General features: G+C 39.9%; 1 protein-coding gene across 1 annotated transcript in view; it reads left to right on the top strand.

Moving 5' to 3' along the window:
• Positions 1-18,882, top strand: part of LOC124361514 (breast cancer type 2 susceptibility protein homolog) — a 61,293-nt gene that overhangs the window by 27,511 nt on the left and 14,900 nt on the right. The window contains 4 exon segments of the mRNA XM_046815571.1: positions 18-212; positions 6,660-6,867; positions 12,170-12,396; positions 18,684-18,827. Of these exon segments, the coding sequence (XP_046671527.1) occupies positions 18-212; positions 6,660-6,867; positions 12,170-12,396; positions 18,684-18,827 (774 nt within the window).

Raw genomic sequence — 18,882 nt, forward strand, 5'->3', positions numbered from 1 at the left:
ATATTGCTGTTTTACAGGTGTTAGATATAGAGGGAAGTGGAGAGAAGGAGGGAAGAGAGCTGGTGCTTAGTGATGGTTGGTACAGTGTGACAGCCTCGATTGATCGAGAGATGTCTCTGATGGTGCGGAGGTCTGTGGTGAGAGTTGGAACCAAGCTCCTGGTGGTTGGAGCTGATTTAATCAACAATGAAGATGGTTGTCATCCTCTTGAGGTGCTGATCTTTATTCTAATGCAGTATGACATGGAGGAAGTTTATTTATATACAGCTACACTTATTATAAGTGTACTAGGAAATACTATTTTAAATTTATTAAGTTTTGTACGCTTTTTTTTCGTTAAAAACATATCAAAAGGTCACTAATCTAAGCATAAAATGTTATACTTTGTTGTAATCACTACAGTCTTATTTGAACAAATTTTTGGAGTTGAGAAATTTGAAATATATATTAACCCTTCCCACACCGTAGACGGATATATTAGAATTATAGACTTTGACTTTGAATATAGTTATATCCAATATTATAGATTGTGTCTCTTGCAGAGATTTTTATTTCACAAAACGCCTTAAAAATGTCCGGTGCACGCTCTGTGCTTATCGCGTTTTTTTTTTTTTTTTTTTTTTTTTTTTCCCTGGGGCGGCCTTACTGCCATGCACTTAAGCCTCAAGGGCCTTTTGCGCACCCCGGAAACACCATGAGGACTACCAGTCTACAACTTCAGCAGTTCAACAAACCGCCGAAAACAAGCCTATCAAGTCCTCCTGGGAAAACTCGCCACCCCTGTTCAAACTACCAAAGATGGCATACCGCTCTCTTGCTATTGCTGGGCAATCAAAGAGCAGGTGCTCAGCAGTCTCCTCCTGCTCATTACACCTTCCACAGAGCGGATCCTCCTGAAGGATGCCAACTCTGTGTAGGTGCTTCCTCAGGTGACCATGCCCCGTAATGAGACAATGACCTTAGAAGACATTGATCTGTTTAATGAGAGAAGGTCCGAGGCACCTTGGGGGAAGGTGACTGTAATACCATTCTACTCCCTCTCAAACCCGGATGCAAACTCCACCTTCTCCCATGCTCCGCGCGAATCCATTTTCGAGACAACCCTAGAGGATTCACACCTTGGAACACCGCAGAATGGTTGAGGGCCCGTCATAATTGTTGCTGAGCCCTGGTTGGCCAGGGCATCAGCTCTTTCGTTCCCAAGAATCCCCTCATGACCAGGAACCCAACAGACGGTTACATTGTTGATTCTGGCAAGGGAGGAAACGGTCTGATAGCAATCCCAAACCAGTTTGGATTTGATTGCAGAGGAATCCAGCGCCTTCAGTGCTGCCTGACTGTCTGTGAAAATGTTAATCGTCTTGCCCCTATATCGCAGACGAAGATTCTGACGAGCACACTCCATAATGGCTGCGACCCTGCCGCTTGAAAGACTGTTGGATACGGACCCATAGGAACCACCCAGCTCCCTACATGGTCTCACTCCCAGAATTCCAGCGCCCGTGCCGCTTTTTGTTTTAGAGCCGTCTGTGTACCATTCGAGCTCCGCTGGTGGAAGAGGTTGCTTCCCCTCTGACCAATCATCCCTTGAGGGCAAAATAATCCTAAAGGGTTTGTCAAAGGAAAACTTTTGTGGCATCTGATCAGAGATCATGTGCAAGACATCCTCCTGTATCAGAGTGCCAATTCTGCAGTGCCCACCTCTGCAGCCCGACCAGAATCCCGTCTGCTGAAGACAGTAGGCACTCTTCCTGGCCATAGCTCGAATGACAATGTCCAGGGGGGGCGAGATTAAGACAACAGTCCAGAGCCGCGCCTGGCGCACTAGGAAGGCCCCCGTGATAGCAAGGCTGGCCATCCTTTGGATACCTGCCAGAACGTGCTACCACAGTCTTGGTCTCCGTTTTTGGCCACCATACGACAGCTCCGTACATTAGTGCAGGTCTGACAACGGAAACATAAAGCCAGTACAAGAGCCTCGGCTTCAGTCCCCAGGGCCCACCTATCACACGTCTGCATTGCGTTTAGAGACCACTTACCCCTGGCAATGACCCTTTCTAGATGAGGTCCCAGTTTAGAAACCCTATCTAGGATCACGCCCAGGTACTTGACCTCAGGCTTCAGCTCAACGGGTGAGCCTTTAAATAGAAAGGGACCAATGCCCTCCATCCTGTCGCCTCCTGGTAAAGGCAACCACGGCAGCCTTGGTGGGGTTGACGGTGAGGCCAACCTTATCACACCAGTTTCCCACCATGTTCAGAGCAGCATTGGTCAGTTTCCGTGATTGTTGTGTTGAAACTTGCCACTCACAAGAATCACAATATCATCTGCGTACCCTTGTGCAAAAGACGCCGCTGCTATTCAAAGAATTCAGCAGGTCGTCCACAACCAGGTTCCACAGAAGAGGGGAGAGGACGCCGCCCTGCGGACAGCCCCTCGTAGCCTTCGCACTAACACTTGCTCCATGAGGGTTGAAACAGCAACCCTGTCCGTGAGCAAGGCCCCTATCCAGTCACACACCTGACCATCAACGCCACGTCCGAGACCGCATTGATAATCGCCTGAGTGGCTGTATTATCAAAGGCACCTTCAATGTCTAAAAAGACTCCTATAGCTACCTCTTTTTCCGCTAGCGTCTTCTCAATCCTGCATACCAATTGATGCAGGGCCGAGTCGCAAGATTTTCCTGGAGTGTAGGCATGCTGGTTAGGATGCAAAGGTCGCTCCAGAAGAGCTCCCTCCCCATACAAACCTGGCAACCATCTTCTCCATGGTTTTTTGAGAAGGAAGGAGGACAGGCATATCGGCCTGAAAGGACTTCGGCCGATCCATGCCCGCCCTCCCCTGCTTCGGTATAAACACCACTCTAGACACTCTCCAGGGTAGTGGGATGTACCTGAGAGCCACGGAGGCTCTGAACAGTCTGCACAGCTGTGGAAGGAGAATGTCCAGTCCCCGCTGCAAGCAAACAGGTCTCACCCCGTCGCCCCCAGGAGCCTTATAGGGACTGAATGAGTTAATAGCCCACTCAATCCTGCTGAAGGTAACAATACGGTGCGCCAGACTCCACTGCGAGTGGGTGGCGCGACCCGCATGTCTCCCCTCACTTTCGGGTGGTTGTTCACCCTCATAAACAATACAGTCCGGGAAGTGTGTTCCCCATCATAACTTTTAGAAACTCCTTCCGGGCTCAGTAATGTAGACACCTTGATCGTCCTTGAGGACTACCAAGCGGCGAGATGGGATTCTTTGCCAACAGCTTTTGCAGCCTTGCACTGCCCTGCACACTGTCAATATCGGTGCAGAGCTTCTTCCAGGCTAACCTCTTAGCCGTACGAACCTTGCGGTTGTACAATGCAGAGCCTCATGGTAGGTGTCCCAAGTGCCCCAAGTTTTGGCTCTCCTGAATAGAGCCCTGACCCTCTTCCCTCAAGGAGGCCAGTTCAGAGCTCCACCAGGCTACCTTTGATCTATTTTTATTAATAATCGTCGGGCAGCTGAGATCGAAGGAGCCGACAATCGCAGAAGTTAGACCGTCAGCAGATTCGTCAAGCTGCGCCGCGCTGTGAATCCGCTTCCCATTAGTGGAATCAGAGTCCAGCCGTGCCCTGAGGTTTTCCTTGTATGATACCCAGTTTGTGTTCCTCGGATTCCTATACTGAACTTTTTCCAGCATCTGTTCACCGATCTTAAAACAGATGTGAGCATGATCAGAGAGGGGAAGGCTCGTCAGACACATGCCAGCCATGTATCCGACCAGTCATACCCTCCGACATCATGGTCACATCTAGCACCTCCCTTCTTGTCCTCGTGCGAAACGTGGGCACATTTCCAACATTTGCAATCATTAGACTACGGGACATTATGTATTTCTAGAAGTAACTTACCTCTGTTATTGGTGTTGGTGCTGCCCCACGCCTCGTTGTGCGAGTTGGCGTCGCATCCCACCACCAGTTCCGCTCCACTCTCCTCCCAACATGGTCCACCAAGGCAGCCAGTTCCCTGGAGGGCTGTGGACTCCGCATCATCATAACGGTAGATATGATGATGCAACTAGCAGGGCTCGTCCAGTGCCAGCCACCATCAGCCTGACTGTGGCGAGATCCCTGCAACAAAATTCCAGAACAGGAATGCTGTCCACCTTGTTGCTTACAACAATACATGTCCTGGCATTTTCAACCTGGGCACTAACTATTTTTACCCCTGTCATTGAAAGCCCTGATATTTTTCCCTTGCTGATCCAAGGTTCCTGTATCAGAGCCACGTGGAAATCTTCCGACAGGAAGCGTCTGCAGAATACAGCCGAGGCAGCCTTATTGTGCTGCAGGTTGATCTGAAGAACCTTGATCCCCATGATCAACCGCCCCACCCCGCGCCCTCAGCTGGACCTGCTCCACACCAATGAACACCCTCCAGCCCCTCCCCTTAAGAGTGGTTGAAAGACTGCTCATCCATTAAAATTACGAGAGTTCTGGAATCTCCCGTGTGGACATCTCCAACAACCCTCCAGTCCAACACAGAGAATCCAGCATTCTGTTTGTCAATGGCTTTGAGAATGGTCGCCAGAGTCCTTCTCGGCCATGGGACCATCAACCCTTAGGAAGACCTTGGTAAGATCTTATGAGGTCTTTGTAGTCCCCACAGATCACACCCTATTCCCCCAGGGCCACCGATCCCCAGCCCCGGAGCCAGGGACCCCGCAGCCAGTCCCTGGTCTCGTCACTGCCACAGAGCATGACTAGAGCCCCCCTTTCCGGGAAAACACTTTTTGAACTGCAGACACACACCCTCTGCTGAGAGTACCTCGTCGAGAATGCGCCTCCGAAGTTCCATAGCCTCCTCCTCTGAGAGGCGCCTCTCAGGAAAATTCGCAGGGACCAAGACTAGCTTATGTCCCGTCAGAACCTCCCTGAATGTTTTCTCCTAACCCCTCCTCCGTTGAGGGATTGGTACTTGTCGCTTGCGCTACTTGCCCAGGAGGTGCGATCGGGCGCCTCTTCGGCAGGGGTTTTTTCCGCCGAAGAACCGCCCGAGCGCCCTCTCTTCCCAATAGGAGTAGAGACCGCACCTGCAGTTGCCTCCGGTGCTGCCTCCCTCTGTTTTTCCTCAACTTTTTTTCTTTCGTTGGCCGACATCTTGCCCGTTTGCCTCCTCCATTGACTGTCCGGAAGCCAGGTGCCGTCGGCCTTTTTCTGCTCCATCGCCCAACGCTTGCGCAGTTTTAAAGGGGAGCTTAAGGTTGTAGTCCATTACACATGCTCCAGTGTCTGTGTCCATGGACTCAACCCTTCCGCTAGCATCATCGAGTACTGCATCATCGTCGATGGTGGTAGCGCTAGAAGAACAGGCAGATACATCCAAGGCCTGGGTGCCGGATGCAACTGCCCGTTGCAGTTCTTCCAGATCTAAATCTGTTGGTGTTTTTTGTTTTTTTATTAAAAGACTCCATAAAAAGGTCCCACGAGTACCGAGGAAATAACGGTCCACCCAGCCAGAGCCCCGCATGACCAGGTAAGGCTATTTACGCTTGGGGGGGCGCCCAACCCCAAGGGCTCCGTATACGACGCACAACCCCTGCGCCATGCATCCCTTAGGCACGGGTCGCTTCACACCGTGGGATTGGGGTGCCCTCAGTCAAAAACAAGTTTTTGTGTGTGGTGCGATTCCAGGCGGACCCGGACTGGCACCACTACTGCGCGGCGCCGAGGGACGTCACCGCGCAGAGTGCACCACTCGAGACACTACCCTAGATCCTGGGGTTTTGTTGACAGCAGGGCCACCTCAAGCAGGACGCTGAATAGCGTTTATCCGAGCCCAACCATTGGTTAGATGGTTGGATTCGGATCCCCCTTCGGTCTTGAGCGACACCTTGCGGTGCCGCCCTGGAGAGGTACTTTCCCAGTTCATTTGGGATTGACCCGAACTAAGGTCAGCCCGTCTCCCTAGACCCCCTTATCGCGGTTGCCAAGGAAGTATTTATAAATGATCTTTACTCTGTGGCAGGGGGAGGGGAGCACCCTTTGTCTAACTCCGATCACCTGCTCCTCAGTTCTGCGTTTCCTGTAAAGCCATAACCAAACATATCCGTGGCGTGTATTACTGCTTTCTCAGTTGTCAAGAGTGTGCATCTACTACGTATCTTGTTATTATTCTTCATCGTGTGGTTGTATTGTGCTAATAATTAGTAGTTTATAAAACCTTTCAGTTTAATTACATTTTACAATGAAATATAAACTTTTTTTAATTAACAGTTTTGTAAATAGTTAGTTATCTTTTTTATCAATAAATACACTAATTTTAAGAAAAATGCCCTATATAAACTTTGTTTGCTTTTATCTTTTAAAATTTAATTATAATGAAAATTAGCTTTGAACTTAAGGAAAAAATTGTTTATACTTGTCTTGGCAATATAGGAAAGTTAATGGATTTATTAGTGGCATGTGAAGGGTTAAGAATATTTTGCTCTAAGAGTAGGTGTTAAAGAAAGGTGCTCTAAAAAAAGCATTATTTTGTTAAAGGCGAAGTTTCAAGATTTACAAAATTGTCAACTAGAAAACTAATAATTTGTACTAGTTTTGTGTTGATAGAAATTGATTAAAAGGGCGAGTTAATTTATGCCTTAATTAGCAACTAATAAATTATATGTGTGTAATGTCCAGACACCCGCCAATGTCAGATTGCGAATATCAACCAACAGTACACGGAGGGCAAGATGGTATACCCGCCTAGGATTCTGCCAACATGTACCTCCACCAGCTCGACTGGAGGAAGTGCTAGGACGTGGAGGCACAGTCCCTGCCCTCTCATCCACTGTCTTCCGCACCTACCCCTTGCTGTTCTTGGAGAAGCTGCCAGATGGCAAGACTGGTAAGTTTGGCAGTTTAAATTCCCATAAAGTAATGAGATTGGGTCCAGTAAAAAGAATTTATTGATCTGATATTATTAATTTATTATTATTAATTATTTATTCTTCAAATTAGTCTCCTTTGGCATAGATATTGCAAAGACTTGCTGGAAGTCAGCTGCCGTAACCTCTCGCAGAGATTCTATTATGGCCTATTGAAAGGGAGGATAATTTTTGAAATGGAGAAATTATTATGGCTGTGGTAACGTTGTAACTACTATCCACTGAAATACTGATTGCTACTGGATTACTGATACTGATAAGGTGTGGCAAGAAAGTAATAAGACTGATTTTATTTGGTTTTTCATTTTCTGATGATGTCTTTTGTGTATGGGAAAATAAAACTAACATCCAAGACGAATTTTTAAAACACATCAATTCAATTAGACCATCGATAAAATTTACTATTGAAAATGAGGTTAACAGTGAAATTCCATTTCTTGATATTTTGATAACAAAAACAAAAGAAAACACAATTAAAACAACATTATTTTACAAGAAGACTTTCAGTGGACAGTACCTTAATTATACACACCTCAAAACAATTAAAGGATCACTTTTATTTCATCTTGTAAAACAAGTATTAATAACAGAAGAATGTTTGAACTTTGCACACTGATAAAAGAACCTCTCTGTAGCAAAGATAAATAATTCTTGTTTATTTCTGACTAATTCAGTAAAAGATAAGAGCGATTATTTCGATATCATGTCAAAACAAGAATGAGATAAGGAAAGGTTCAGGCTCAGTTTTGTCACAAGCTGATCTCGTTCACTCTGGATTAGTTTTCTATAGTTAGCCCTGTGTGTGTTTATTGTTATAGCGGGTGTTAGACTGTTTTTGTCTGAGAGTGATGTCAGTAGAGCTGTTACTTTGATAGAAGTGGGAGTTTCCCAACGAGACGTGGGTAGGCGCTTAGGTGTGAGTCAGTCAGTAATTTCAAGATTATGGAACCGACATCAGGAGCTAGGAACTCTTCGAAGACGCCCAGGCCAAGGCCGCTCGAGATCCACCATGCACATAGAAGATCGCCTTTTACGAGTTAATGCACTTCGCTATCGATTTTTAACTGCTAGACAACTTCAAAACGACCTAAGCCAGGCAATTGGAAATCGTGTGTCGGATCAGACTGTTAGAAATCGACTCCGGGAAGCTGGATTGAGATCTAGGACACCTGTCCGAGAGCCGAGATTGACTGCGCGTCATAAGAGAGCCAGATTGCAGTTTGCAAGAGGCCATAGGCGTTGGCAGCTGAGACAGTGGCGTAAGGTAATGTTCTCAGACGAGTCAAAATTTAAAATTTTTTGGTAATGACGGCCGCGCTCGAGTGTGGAGAAGAGGGAATGAACGGTTTATTAACTGTTGCCTAGCTCCCAGAGTTCCGTTTAGCGGGGGCTCAGTATTAGTGTGGAGTGGCATAACAATTGACGGTCGTACAGACCTTGTCATAATCCGAAACGGTACTTTGACAGCCCAGCGTTATGTGGACAAGGTGTTAGACGTTCATATTCATCCGAGAGCAGAGCAAGCAGGTCAAAATTTTTTATTTATGCAAGACGGAGCTCGATCACATGCAGCAAGATTGGTCCGTGAGTACCTGGGCGAACACAACATACCACTGCTGGAGTGGCGAGCCTGCAGTCCGGACGTAAACCCGATTGAGCACGTCTGGGACCAACTAGGACGAAGTATCCGGGGCCGTCCAAACCAACCCAGGACTTTGGATGAGCTGGAAATGGCGTTACGAGAAGAATGGGAGCGGTTACCTCAAGATAGCCTCAGACGACTCATCAGAACCATGCCACAGCGTGTTCGTGCGGTTATATCAGCCAGAGGTGGCAATACAAGGTATTGAAAGTGAGATTCAAAAGACCAGATTATTTCTTATTACATTTGTACTTTAATAAGAAATTTGTTTTCGTTTTAATTTTGCGGTTTTAAACGTTGTTTACTGTTCTAGCCTAAAATAAAATATGATATAAAAAAACATATACGATGTATTTTACTTTCAACACCAACTTTGAAATTAAAAAAATAATAATTATAAAATTTCGAACCGTTAACCGATTATATTATGTTAAAAAAGTGATCCTTTAATTGTTTTGAGGTGTGTAATTAAAATCATCCTCAACATGTAAAAATTGGATTAGTACAAAGTTTGTTCCAGAAGATTAATAATTTGGTAACTGATAACAAAGATAAAATTTTAGGAGAAAATTATACTACAGAACTTTTGATTAAAAACAACTACCCTCCGTCAATTATTGAACAAGCTAAGGCTAAAAACAAAAGTTGCAAGCAAATTACCAAAAAAGACAATCCTAATTATCTCACTACCGTAACTATTAATCTGCACTGTTTTTAAGTCCCAAAATAATATAAGAAGCTACTTAACAAAATTAAAACCGAAAAACAAACATCAAGAAACCAAGAATGTGATATATAAAATTGACTGTGGTTGCAACAAGACGTATATCGGCTAAACATCAAGACCTGTGGAAATTAGGGTAAAAGAACATATTTATAATTATAAAAAAGAAAACATTGAGAAATCTAAATTAGTTGAACATGCAGTAAAGGAAAATCATCATATAAATTTTGAATCGTCTAGTGTAGTGTTTAAAGAATCTTCCTGGACTAAAAGAAATAAAATTGAAAGTGCGTGTATGACAGTTTAAAAAGATAATTGTATTTCCCAACCTTCCGTAAATTTCAGTGATATTTTTATACCATTAGTGAAAAAAGAAATCCATTCCAAAATTATGAATTGCAAACCATATTTTTCTACATAATTCTTTTATAATTTATTAGTTTTTGGTCTTTACAGTTAGTTTTAAATTTTATTCTATTTTGTCATATGTTTATTCTATTTTACACATATGTTTTTTTCTGTAAACAATGTCAAACTGATGATGCCTTAACCGGCGAAAGCGCTTTTTTAATAAATTTAATACTAAAATGTCTTTTCCATTTATTTGGTTTATTTAAATTTATTGTTACGCATTGATTTTATTATCTTCAAAGTAGTTTTCCCGGGCAGCTATACAAGGGTGGAGGCGTTGTTCCCACTCTCCATAGTAGTGCTGGAAAGCTTCAACTGATTTCGCTTTTAGTTCCTCGGTTACATTCTGTTGGTTGATAGAGATTTCCGTGTGACAAGGAGCATTGTCATGATGGAAACATCCAATAGTTTGAAATGTCCGAACTGACGAAAGTACCCCTTTCCTGAGCTGTCCAAGGATTTCTTTATAAAAGATTTTGTTAACAGGTTGTCCTGGGGGCACGAATTCTCTGTGAATGATCCCCCTGCTATCAAACTAAAGAAGTAAGCATGGTCTTGATTTGTTCAAGGAGATTGGGGAGTGTGCCACTCTTCACTTTGTCGTTTTGTCCTAGGATCGTACACAAAGCCATGATTTGTCACCAGTAATCACGTGACTGAAAATATCTGGGTAATTTTTAATACTGTCAAGAAGATCATGGCACACATTCTTGCGATTGTCTTTTTGTTCAATTGTAAGGTTTTTTGGTACTAAATCGGCACACACCCACTTATGCAAAATTCCTGCGCCAGAATTTCATGAAGAGTGAAACGATTCAAACTTAACTCTATACTCATTAGTCTTAATGTAAGTCCGATGGTCTGACATCACTAGAGCCCTCACTCATTCAATGTTCTTATCAGTTCTCGATGTTGAAGGCCTCCTAAAACAAGCTTCATCTTAGACTAACTCATTGCCCTCTAAAAATGCTTTATGCCAATGGGTCATGTAGTCACTGGACAAGGTTGTAACTTACACTGGGTCTTTGGGAGAGACCAAAGAACAAGTTGTGATAAGTAGAAGATTGCAGTGTTGCCAGTTCGCTGTCAGTGATTCCAGTCTCATTACTTTTCTGCCACACTTCGTAGATTGCCTAGATGTAAAATGGGCCTTGGTTGTACAGTGGACTGATGTCACTCATATGATCAGTGCAGTTACTCAGTTCTGTCTACTCCAAAGGAAGTGAGTATTAACGTAGCTAAAAATGCAAAGCTTTAATGGATGATTAAAGTAGGTTTAGTATATACAATTCAGAAATAATTTAGTCCATTTTGTTAAAGGGCAATGTCTCGTGTTGTGGAATGAAAGTCTAGACGCGCATCAGTCCAATACCTGCAATAGTGCTAGTAGTCTACCGGCTGCACCTGCCATCCTACTCCTCTTGCCCCATCCAACCCACACCTCCCCTCTAACCCCTCACTCAATGCGCGAACCGTTCTTTAAATAATTTATCTTTATTATCCTTGGATAAAAGTAGGGCATTTTTACATTTACGCTTGTTTTGTCAAGTTCTATTGCATGCTTAATTTTTAAATTGTATTCAACTGTACCGATTTTTCTATATTGTGACTTTTTTGTGTCTAATGTTCATTCACTAGTGTAAATATTATAAGTTTTGCTTTTTCCAATGTAGATCACACCAAAAGGTCTTGTTCACTGTGTGTGCTTGGAATGTATGAAATTTGGTGTAGTTCTGGTTTAGTCTACAATGGGAAAACAAAATGTGTAATATCTACACACTAGGCACATGGAACGTAGAAATAATCAAGAAGGAAAATAACTTCAACAAAGAAGGCAGCATAAAATTATCGAAAAGCTGGCAGCCGTATTGATTACGGTTGGTTATATTGGTTGTTGATTGGTTAAGCTTCTGTCAACACACAAAACTCCTCTCAGTTCCAGTCCAATACTTGTTAACAAATGGCTTTGTACAGCAATTCCAAAAAACAAACTTTAAGAATTTGATTGTAAGCATTGTTTCAATACCGTTTGAGCAAAAAGTTTTTTTTAAATAAAGATATAATGTTAGGTTACTAAAGTGCTAAACTGATTCAGCTTTGTTTTCTTCATTTAAAGTTTATTATTGATAATGAATGATTTGAAAGGATGACAGGATTTCTGATGTTTGATATTTATACTGTTTTAAAAATGGAACAAATCTGATTCAGTTTTGAATAGATTGTATTTGAAGAATAATAAATTTACACTGAGTTAAAATTTGTATGTTACCTGACTGTGAGGTAAGCAAGTAATAAAGGATTTAAGTTAATTTAGCATACAAAACTGGTTTTATCTTGATGTCTTTTGGTATTAAATAAAAGATTAGCAACACTGTTCTTAATTTATAATTAGACTATATAGTTTTTGTTTGAGCTCGCAGCGCAGGAATTGTTAGAGTTCTTTTAAACAAATATTTGGTTTTAAAGTATATTTATTTGTACATAGTGATAAGAGGAGAGCGAGCAGAACAGACGGCAGCTGATGCGTACCAGCTCAGACGACAGCAGTGTGCGGAGACTATCCTCAGTCAGTTGCAGACTGAAACAGACACTGGAGTCTCCAGGAGTCGTAGGAAGCAGCAATCGGTCACTAGGGCATCTCTAAAACAGGTCACAAACACCAAAGAGCTGTTGTCGCTTTTAGAGGGTGTAGAGGACATCAGTGTATTCCAGGTTAGTTGCACTACAACCAATACTATCCAAGCTTAAATTTTGTGCATATATTTTATATATAAATCTTATTGAAGATATAAATATAGTTTAATGGTGAAGTAGAAAAAAATGTGATAGTGATGCATTAAAATTTGGTGCTATAAAAAGTAAGGTTTTTTTCTGATGAATGATTTGTGCTAAAATTCATTGTGGTTTTTGTGTAATAGAGGCACTACATTTGTACTTTCCCATTTGTCATATTTGTGATAATATAAATCTCTAAAAGGATTCCCCTGCTTTATGGAGCATTTGGCTTCCTGTACTTGAATGTATCCTCGGCTTTTGTTTTCGGAACATATGCTTAGCTCCCCTATAAAAAGGGTATGTTGTTTTTCTCTCTTATGTCTATTTGTGTTACCTTGGTCCTCAGCCAAGAAATAATAATAAATTTGTGTCTCCTATTACTGTAACAGGGAATCACTGCACTTTCTCAGCTCTTAAACAATTTGCATTTGTCTGGTGTAATATTTTATATCCTCTTTGTAGTAAAAATATACTTATTGTGTTCACTTGTTATTTGATATTGTTATCTCAGACAGTATGGCTTGTAATGCCTGTCCCTATGTTTCTTCCTTCATCCACTCTAACTATGCTACTATATCAAGGAAGCCAATTTTGAGTACCTTATATGCACATACTCACAGATTGTTCGTTAATCTTCCCAAGTGGATGTCACCTAAATGATGTTGATCTAACACACACGTTAGTCAGTTTTTATAGTATATAAGTGCAAACATTTTCATCACAATTCATATATTACTGGAAACATAAAAAGGCACTGATTTGTTTGGCTATATTGACAATCATGATGTGCTAACAATATAATAAAATAAATCAAATGTTTTTGAAAACAGAGACTACTAATTTAGCTACCTTGCCACTTCACTTAATTCAACTTCAAAGATAATAATTATATAAATTAAGTGACTTTGTATAACATGTTTGCTACTAATGGTTACAGGAACATTGTGTAATGTGTGTGCCAACATTAGAGACTGTGTGCCACTCGTTAGTCAAAGTCTTAACTTTACATACACAGTGTAGTGTTTTATTAGTAGATTTGTGATGTAATGAAGAAACATGATTAGTGGGCCTTTGTAAATTTAGGCTAGTGCAGTGTCATGATTGTTTTTGTTAGGTATAAAATGAGGTATAATGTCTGTGATTTATAGCTAGTGTGTGTTGTATTCTAAATGTTGGTATACTTTAGACATGTATATAGTGAACATTAAATGTTTGCTGAGCTTTGAAAAAAAAAACAACCTCAAATGGTAACAATTTCAGTTTTTTTTTTAAATATTTACTGATGTGCCCTAATACACAACCTTTTGCCATAAGATATGCTGAACATTATATATTTAACCAGATGAATTTAGCATTTTTTTGCTGTTTCTCATTGTAAATGATATTTTCCTTCGCCAGATTCATATACACCACTGTCTGAAATAAGAAGTATTGTTACTTGAAATATAAAACACATGTTTCAACCTTTCTCATCATTTTCAACAATATATATTCTAGATATTTAAATGGAACACGTAAATTGGGATGAAGCTCATAATTTGGAAACATATATAAGCCTATATGTTATTTTGGTGTTTAACACGTTCGCTACCGACTCTAAAATTGGACTTTTAAAATAGACCGACGTCACGTATTTGTGACGCACACGATTCATACCATAGACCGACGTCACGTATTTTGTGACCGCACCGATTCATACCATAGACCAACGTCACACATGTGTGACTCTCGGGGCACAAACTATAGCCCGACGTCACGTATTTGTGACACACGGATTGTATTACTAATGTTTTTTGGTTGCCAGTCGGTCTACTTTTCCAACTATATTATTGCATGTCGGTCAGTGGGAATGTCCGTCACATATACTGGTCGCATGGTCTGAGCGTGGGATTTTTATTTTTGTTATGCGGGAATCGTATTGGCAAACCTGGTTTTCTGTGTAATATTTCCAATCCTCGTGTGTTGTCTAACCTATAACAGTGGAAGATTTATATGTGCTTTTGTAGTTTAAAAACTGAACTGCTTTTTGTTTTATCGTGCGATGGGTGAAAGGAAGAGACTTTTTATGTCTGTGAGCGAAATCGATCGTGAGATGGACGAAGATGACAGTGATGAATTATTTAGTTCTGACGGTGCCTCTGAGTATGTTCCTGACTCAGACATTCCAAGTTCATCTAGTGATGAGGGTGAGCATTTTGAACCAATAAATATGTACGTTGACTTGGGCCTAAACCCAATATAGCCCTTTAGCAGATGACATAGAGGTTCAATTCGAAGAAGTACATGATGATGTAATGAATCTTGAAAACATTTTTCCAATGATCCAAACGTGTTGTTTGTTGTTTCAAACATCCATGATGATTATCAGAGTAAACAAGGTGTTTGGACTGACACAAAGAATGAACCTCAGGTCCACACATTTTTACTGGGCAAGAACAGATACACATTCAATCGACAGATCCTGTTGAAATATTTTTAAATATATTTGATGAAGATCTGTTAAAGAAAATTGTAGCTTGGATAAATACTCGTGCCTTATTTGTTCAGCAGGGAACTCCTACTACCAAGCATTCAAACATGCGATGGTGGAAGCCTGTAAATTTAGAGGAATTCTTAAGAAATTTTTAGGCCTCTCCATACTGATGGGAAACTTGCACTTCCCTTCCATGAAGCACTGCTGGTCAACTTGTGAGCTTTATGACCACCCCATCTTTAGTAAAACCATGTCCAGAAATAGGTTTGAGGCGATACTTAGATGTTTATGTTTTTTATAACCCTAATGTTGATTCTGCAGATGACAAACTGCATAAAATAAAAAATGTACTGCAGCATCTTTTGACGAATTTCACAGAGACTACAGTCCTGGGAAGAATCTGTCACTTGATGAGGCCATAGGTATTGTGGCGGGGAAGATTGTCTTTTAGACAATATATCAAAAACAAGCGCCACAAATATGGCATTAAGCTTTATGAGCTTTGCACTCCAGATGGATATATTTTAAATATTCTCGTATACACAGGCAAAGGTACGATATCAGATCCCGTAAAAGGACATTCCTTTGAAGTTGTTACTACGCTTGATGCAGGATTACATAGGTAAGGGACATGCATTGTTCCTAGACAACTTTTACAACAGCGTGGACCTTGCAGAGCACTTGGTGCAGTGCAAAAACCAATGTTTGTGGTACTTTACAAACAAAATCGAGCAGGAAATCCGCAGCAGGTCATCACGGCAAAAACTGAAGAAGGGCGAATGTATAAGTCGCCAAAAAGAAAGTGTAAACCGTTATGAAATGGAAGGACAAACGCAATGTTTTGACAATTTCCACAACCCATGGACCGGAACAGAAGAAGTAATTAACAAAAGAGGTGAAACCATAACCAAACCCTCAATGGTACTTGCATATAACAAGAACATGAGTGGCATTGATCGCTGTGATCAAATGATTTCATATTATAGTACTCCAAGGAAGTCACTTCGTTGGTATGTCAAAATATTTTTCCACCTCCTTGATGCATCTCTCTGGAATAGCAAGTACATTCTATGCAAAAACCGGGGAAGTAAGATAACCTATTTGGATTTAAGAAACACAATCATAGCACACTTCCTTCAAGTACAGCCAACACCACAACGCCCTGTTCGACCTAGGCCTAATGAACAGCACAGACTCGTGAAGGGGGACCGAAGAGTAAGATGTCGTCAGTGCTTCAAGACTCAGAAGAAGAGGAAGGCAACGATTTACTATTGTGAAGTTTGCACAGATAACAGTGACAACAAAATTGGACTTTGCGCAGCCCCATGTTTTGGAGATTGCATAAGGAGTAATCAAGAACTAAAAAACTTGTTCTTTTTTATTCATCTCGTTTAGCCTATATATGTAGTTTGTAAAATAAACACAAGTTTTTTTGTACAATATTCGTTTTTATTCAAACAACAACAAAAATAAAATAAAGATGGCAATATAGATGTGTAATAGATTTTCTAAATACACATTTTTCTTGACAGTCACACATATGTGACGGTCGGTCTGCAGCAGATTATCACAACGCTGTGGCCCGACGTCACGCATGCGTGACGTAAAAAAAGAACCTTAGAACTACAAAAATGGTTAATATAGTAAATTAAGCATTTTTTAAATTGACATAAATTTGAAATATAAATGAGTTTTAACAAAAAAAGAGTTTTCAGTCTGAGGTTATGGTAGTTTACTTTTGCACTGGCCTGTAGTGAAACTACACGTTTCGTATTTGGTCCACTAGAAACACCCATGCGTCACACATACGTGACGCTACGGTAGCGAACGTGTTAAATTAAGTCAACTTTTTAAAGCACTGAATAAAATTTAACCTGGATACAATTAGTTTGTATATAGAGATTTTAAAAAATCTGTTTTTGCCAAAGTTGAATTTTGTTGTGTCTTTTGCTGTTTAACCCAGGTACTGGTGATCGCTGCAGTGACGGTCTATCACTCTCAACAATATAATAAAAAAATAAATAAATAATACAAATAATAAAAATAAATAAAAATATAAGCAGTCAAAAGTTAAAGTTACCAACTGGTGACCATTGCTGCCATTTTATAAAGTAACCATAATGCTTTTTGACAAAAGTAATAGCATTCAATAGCGGATAAATAAATGTATTGATTAGTTTGAAGTTCGATACTTTTCGATCTTTAATACAAGTCGGAGAAAATAAGAATATCGTAATTAATATTCATTCTTGTCATTTCTTTGCTGTTGTTCATGTATTGGTTGGTTTGTTTATTTAGGTTTCTTGTTGCAAGTATGTTAATATTATTTTAAGTTATTACCTAGTCAAGTGATATAAACATGTTTCTAAAAGTATTTCTCTTTCATGGGAGTGATGTGGTGAAACAAATAATTAGTGTTTTGTTTCAAAATAACCCAAGTTTTGTAATCTATGTAGGCCTAGGTTAGGAGTGTCAAGTTTGTATTTTAGCAAGTTTACTTATTTTATATGTTGAACTTTGCCAACATTATATGCACTTGAAATGGATATGAACTATTTATTTAGATCAATCTAGTGATATAAGACAGTTATTAGAAAGTGAACCAGTAGACCATGACAGTGGTGGTGAATCTGATTAGGCATAGTGATCTCAGTGCCCAACTGAAACTATGTTTAAAATTGTACATTTTTATACTACATTAAGGTTATGTGTTCACAATACATGGTTAAATAAAAATTTTATTTTTTCAAAGGAGAAGAAAATTTGGACATTGCTTCCAACTTTGAAGATAACTCTAAGTTTGACATGTAAGAAAATTTATGCTTTCCGGATTCATAAATATGATGATTTATGCTACATAATTTTGTACTTGTACTTGTTACTGATAAATTATATGTTAATGCTAACTCTTGATGTGATGTAATACTGTTTCATGTTCAGAATAACTATTATTCTTGTAATATAGTATGTTACCAGAGTATGTCAATTTTCATAAAAAATGCTCTGTTGCGATATACAAGTTTTATCAATATAAAAATAAAAATGTATTACATAAGTTCATCAAACCATATATTTTCTGAAACTAGAGAAATGTATAAATCATTTTTATATTTTGGAATTTTTATTTAGTATAAATATAAGACTTCAGTAAGTATGGTCCCACTCACTAAAAAATATATATAAATAGTTTCAAATTAAAAAAAAAAACAGAATTTTATTTTTAAAAGTATACATAGTAAACATTACAGATTATAATGAAAAAAATTATATATGACAATGCGTAATCAAATAACTGTTACTATTTCTTATAACTTTTATAAAATACCCTTGCAAAACCTGGAAAAAGTGGCTTGCTAATACAGGTAATTTAGTTGCCAGTTCTTGGGTTAATGTTGTTAAAAAAAACCTTGACAATATTGTATTTCCATGTGCCGTGTGTTACCCTGATTCTAATGGTATGGATGGATCTGTATGCCGCATTTTAAGGATTAATAACAAATTCAACTGAATGATTCAGTAGTTATTGCTTGATCGAAGGAGATTTTTCCAAACTTTCCAATTAATAGTAGGATTCTAATCTTATTGTTTCAATGAAATTGTGTGGATGTTATATTGAGTGTTGTCATGTAGTAAAACTTATTGTAAATGATAAAAATACAATTTGAAATTTCATAATTTTTGGATTCTATCTTGATTTTGATCAGTTATTTTGAAATTGAATGATAAATATTTGATGTTGTCATCATGACAGGAGGTACTGACCAAGGATCAGTTGAGTGTGATACAAGAGCATAGGCAAGAGGAGGCGAGCCGGCTGCAGCTACAATTACAGGATAAACTGATCAAGAGACTAGACGAGAAGATAGCTCCCAGAGTAGTCACACGGATGCTGAAGGTAACCTTAAGAAATGGAGAAAATGTATTGAAGTTTTTTGTTTTAGTTAGTACTA

The sequence above is a fragment of the Homalodisca vitripennis genome, chromosome 1 (assembly GCF_021130785.1).
Source record: "Homalodisca vitripennis isolate AUS2020 chromosome 1, UT_GWSS_2.1, whole genome shotgun sequence".
Taxonomy (NCBI): Eukaryota; Metazoa; Arthropoda; class Insecta; order Hemiptera; family Cicadellidae; genus Homalodisca; species Homalodisca vitripennis.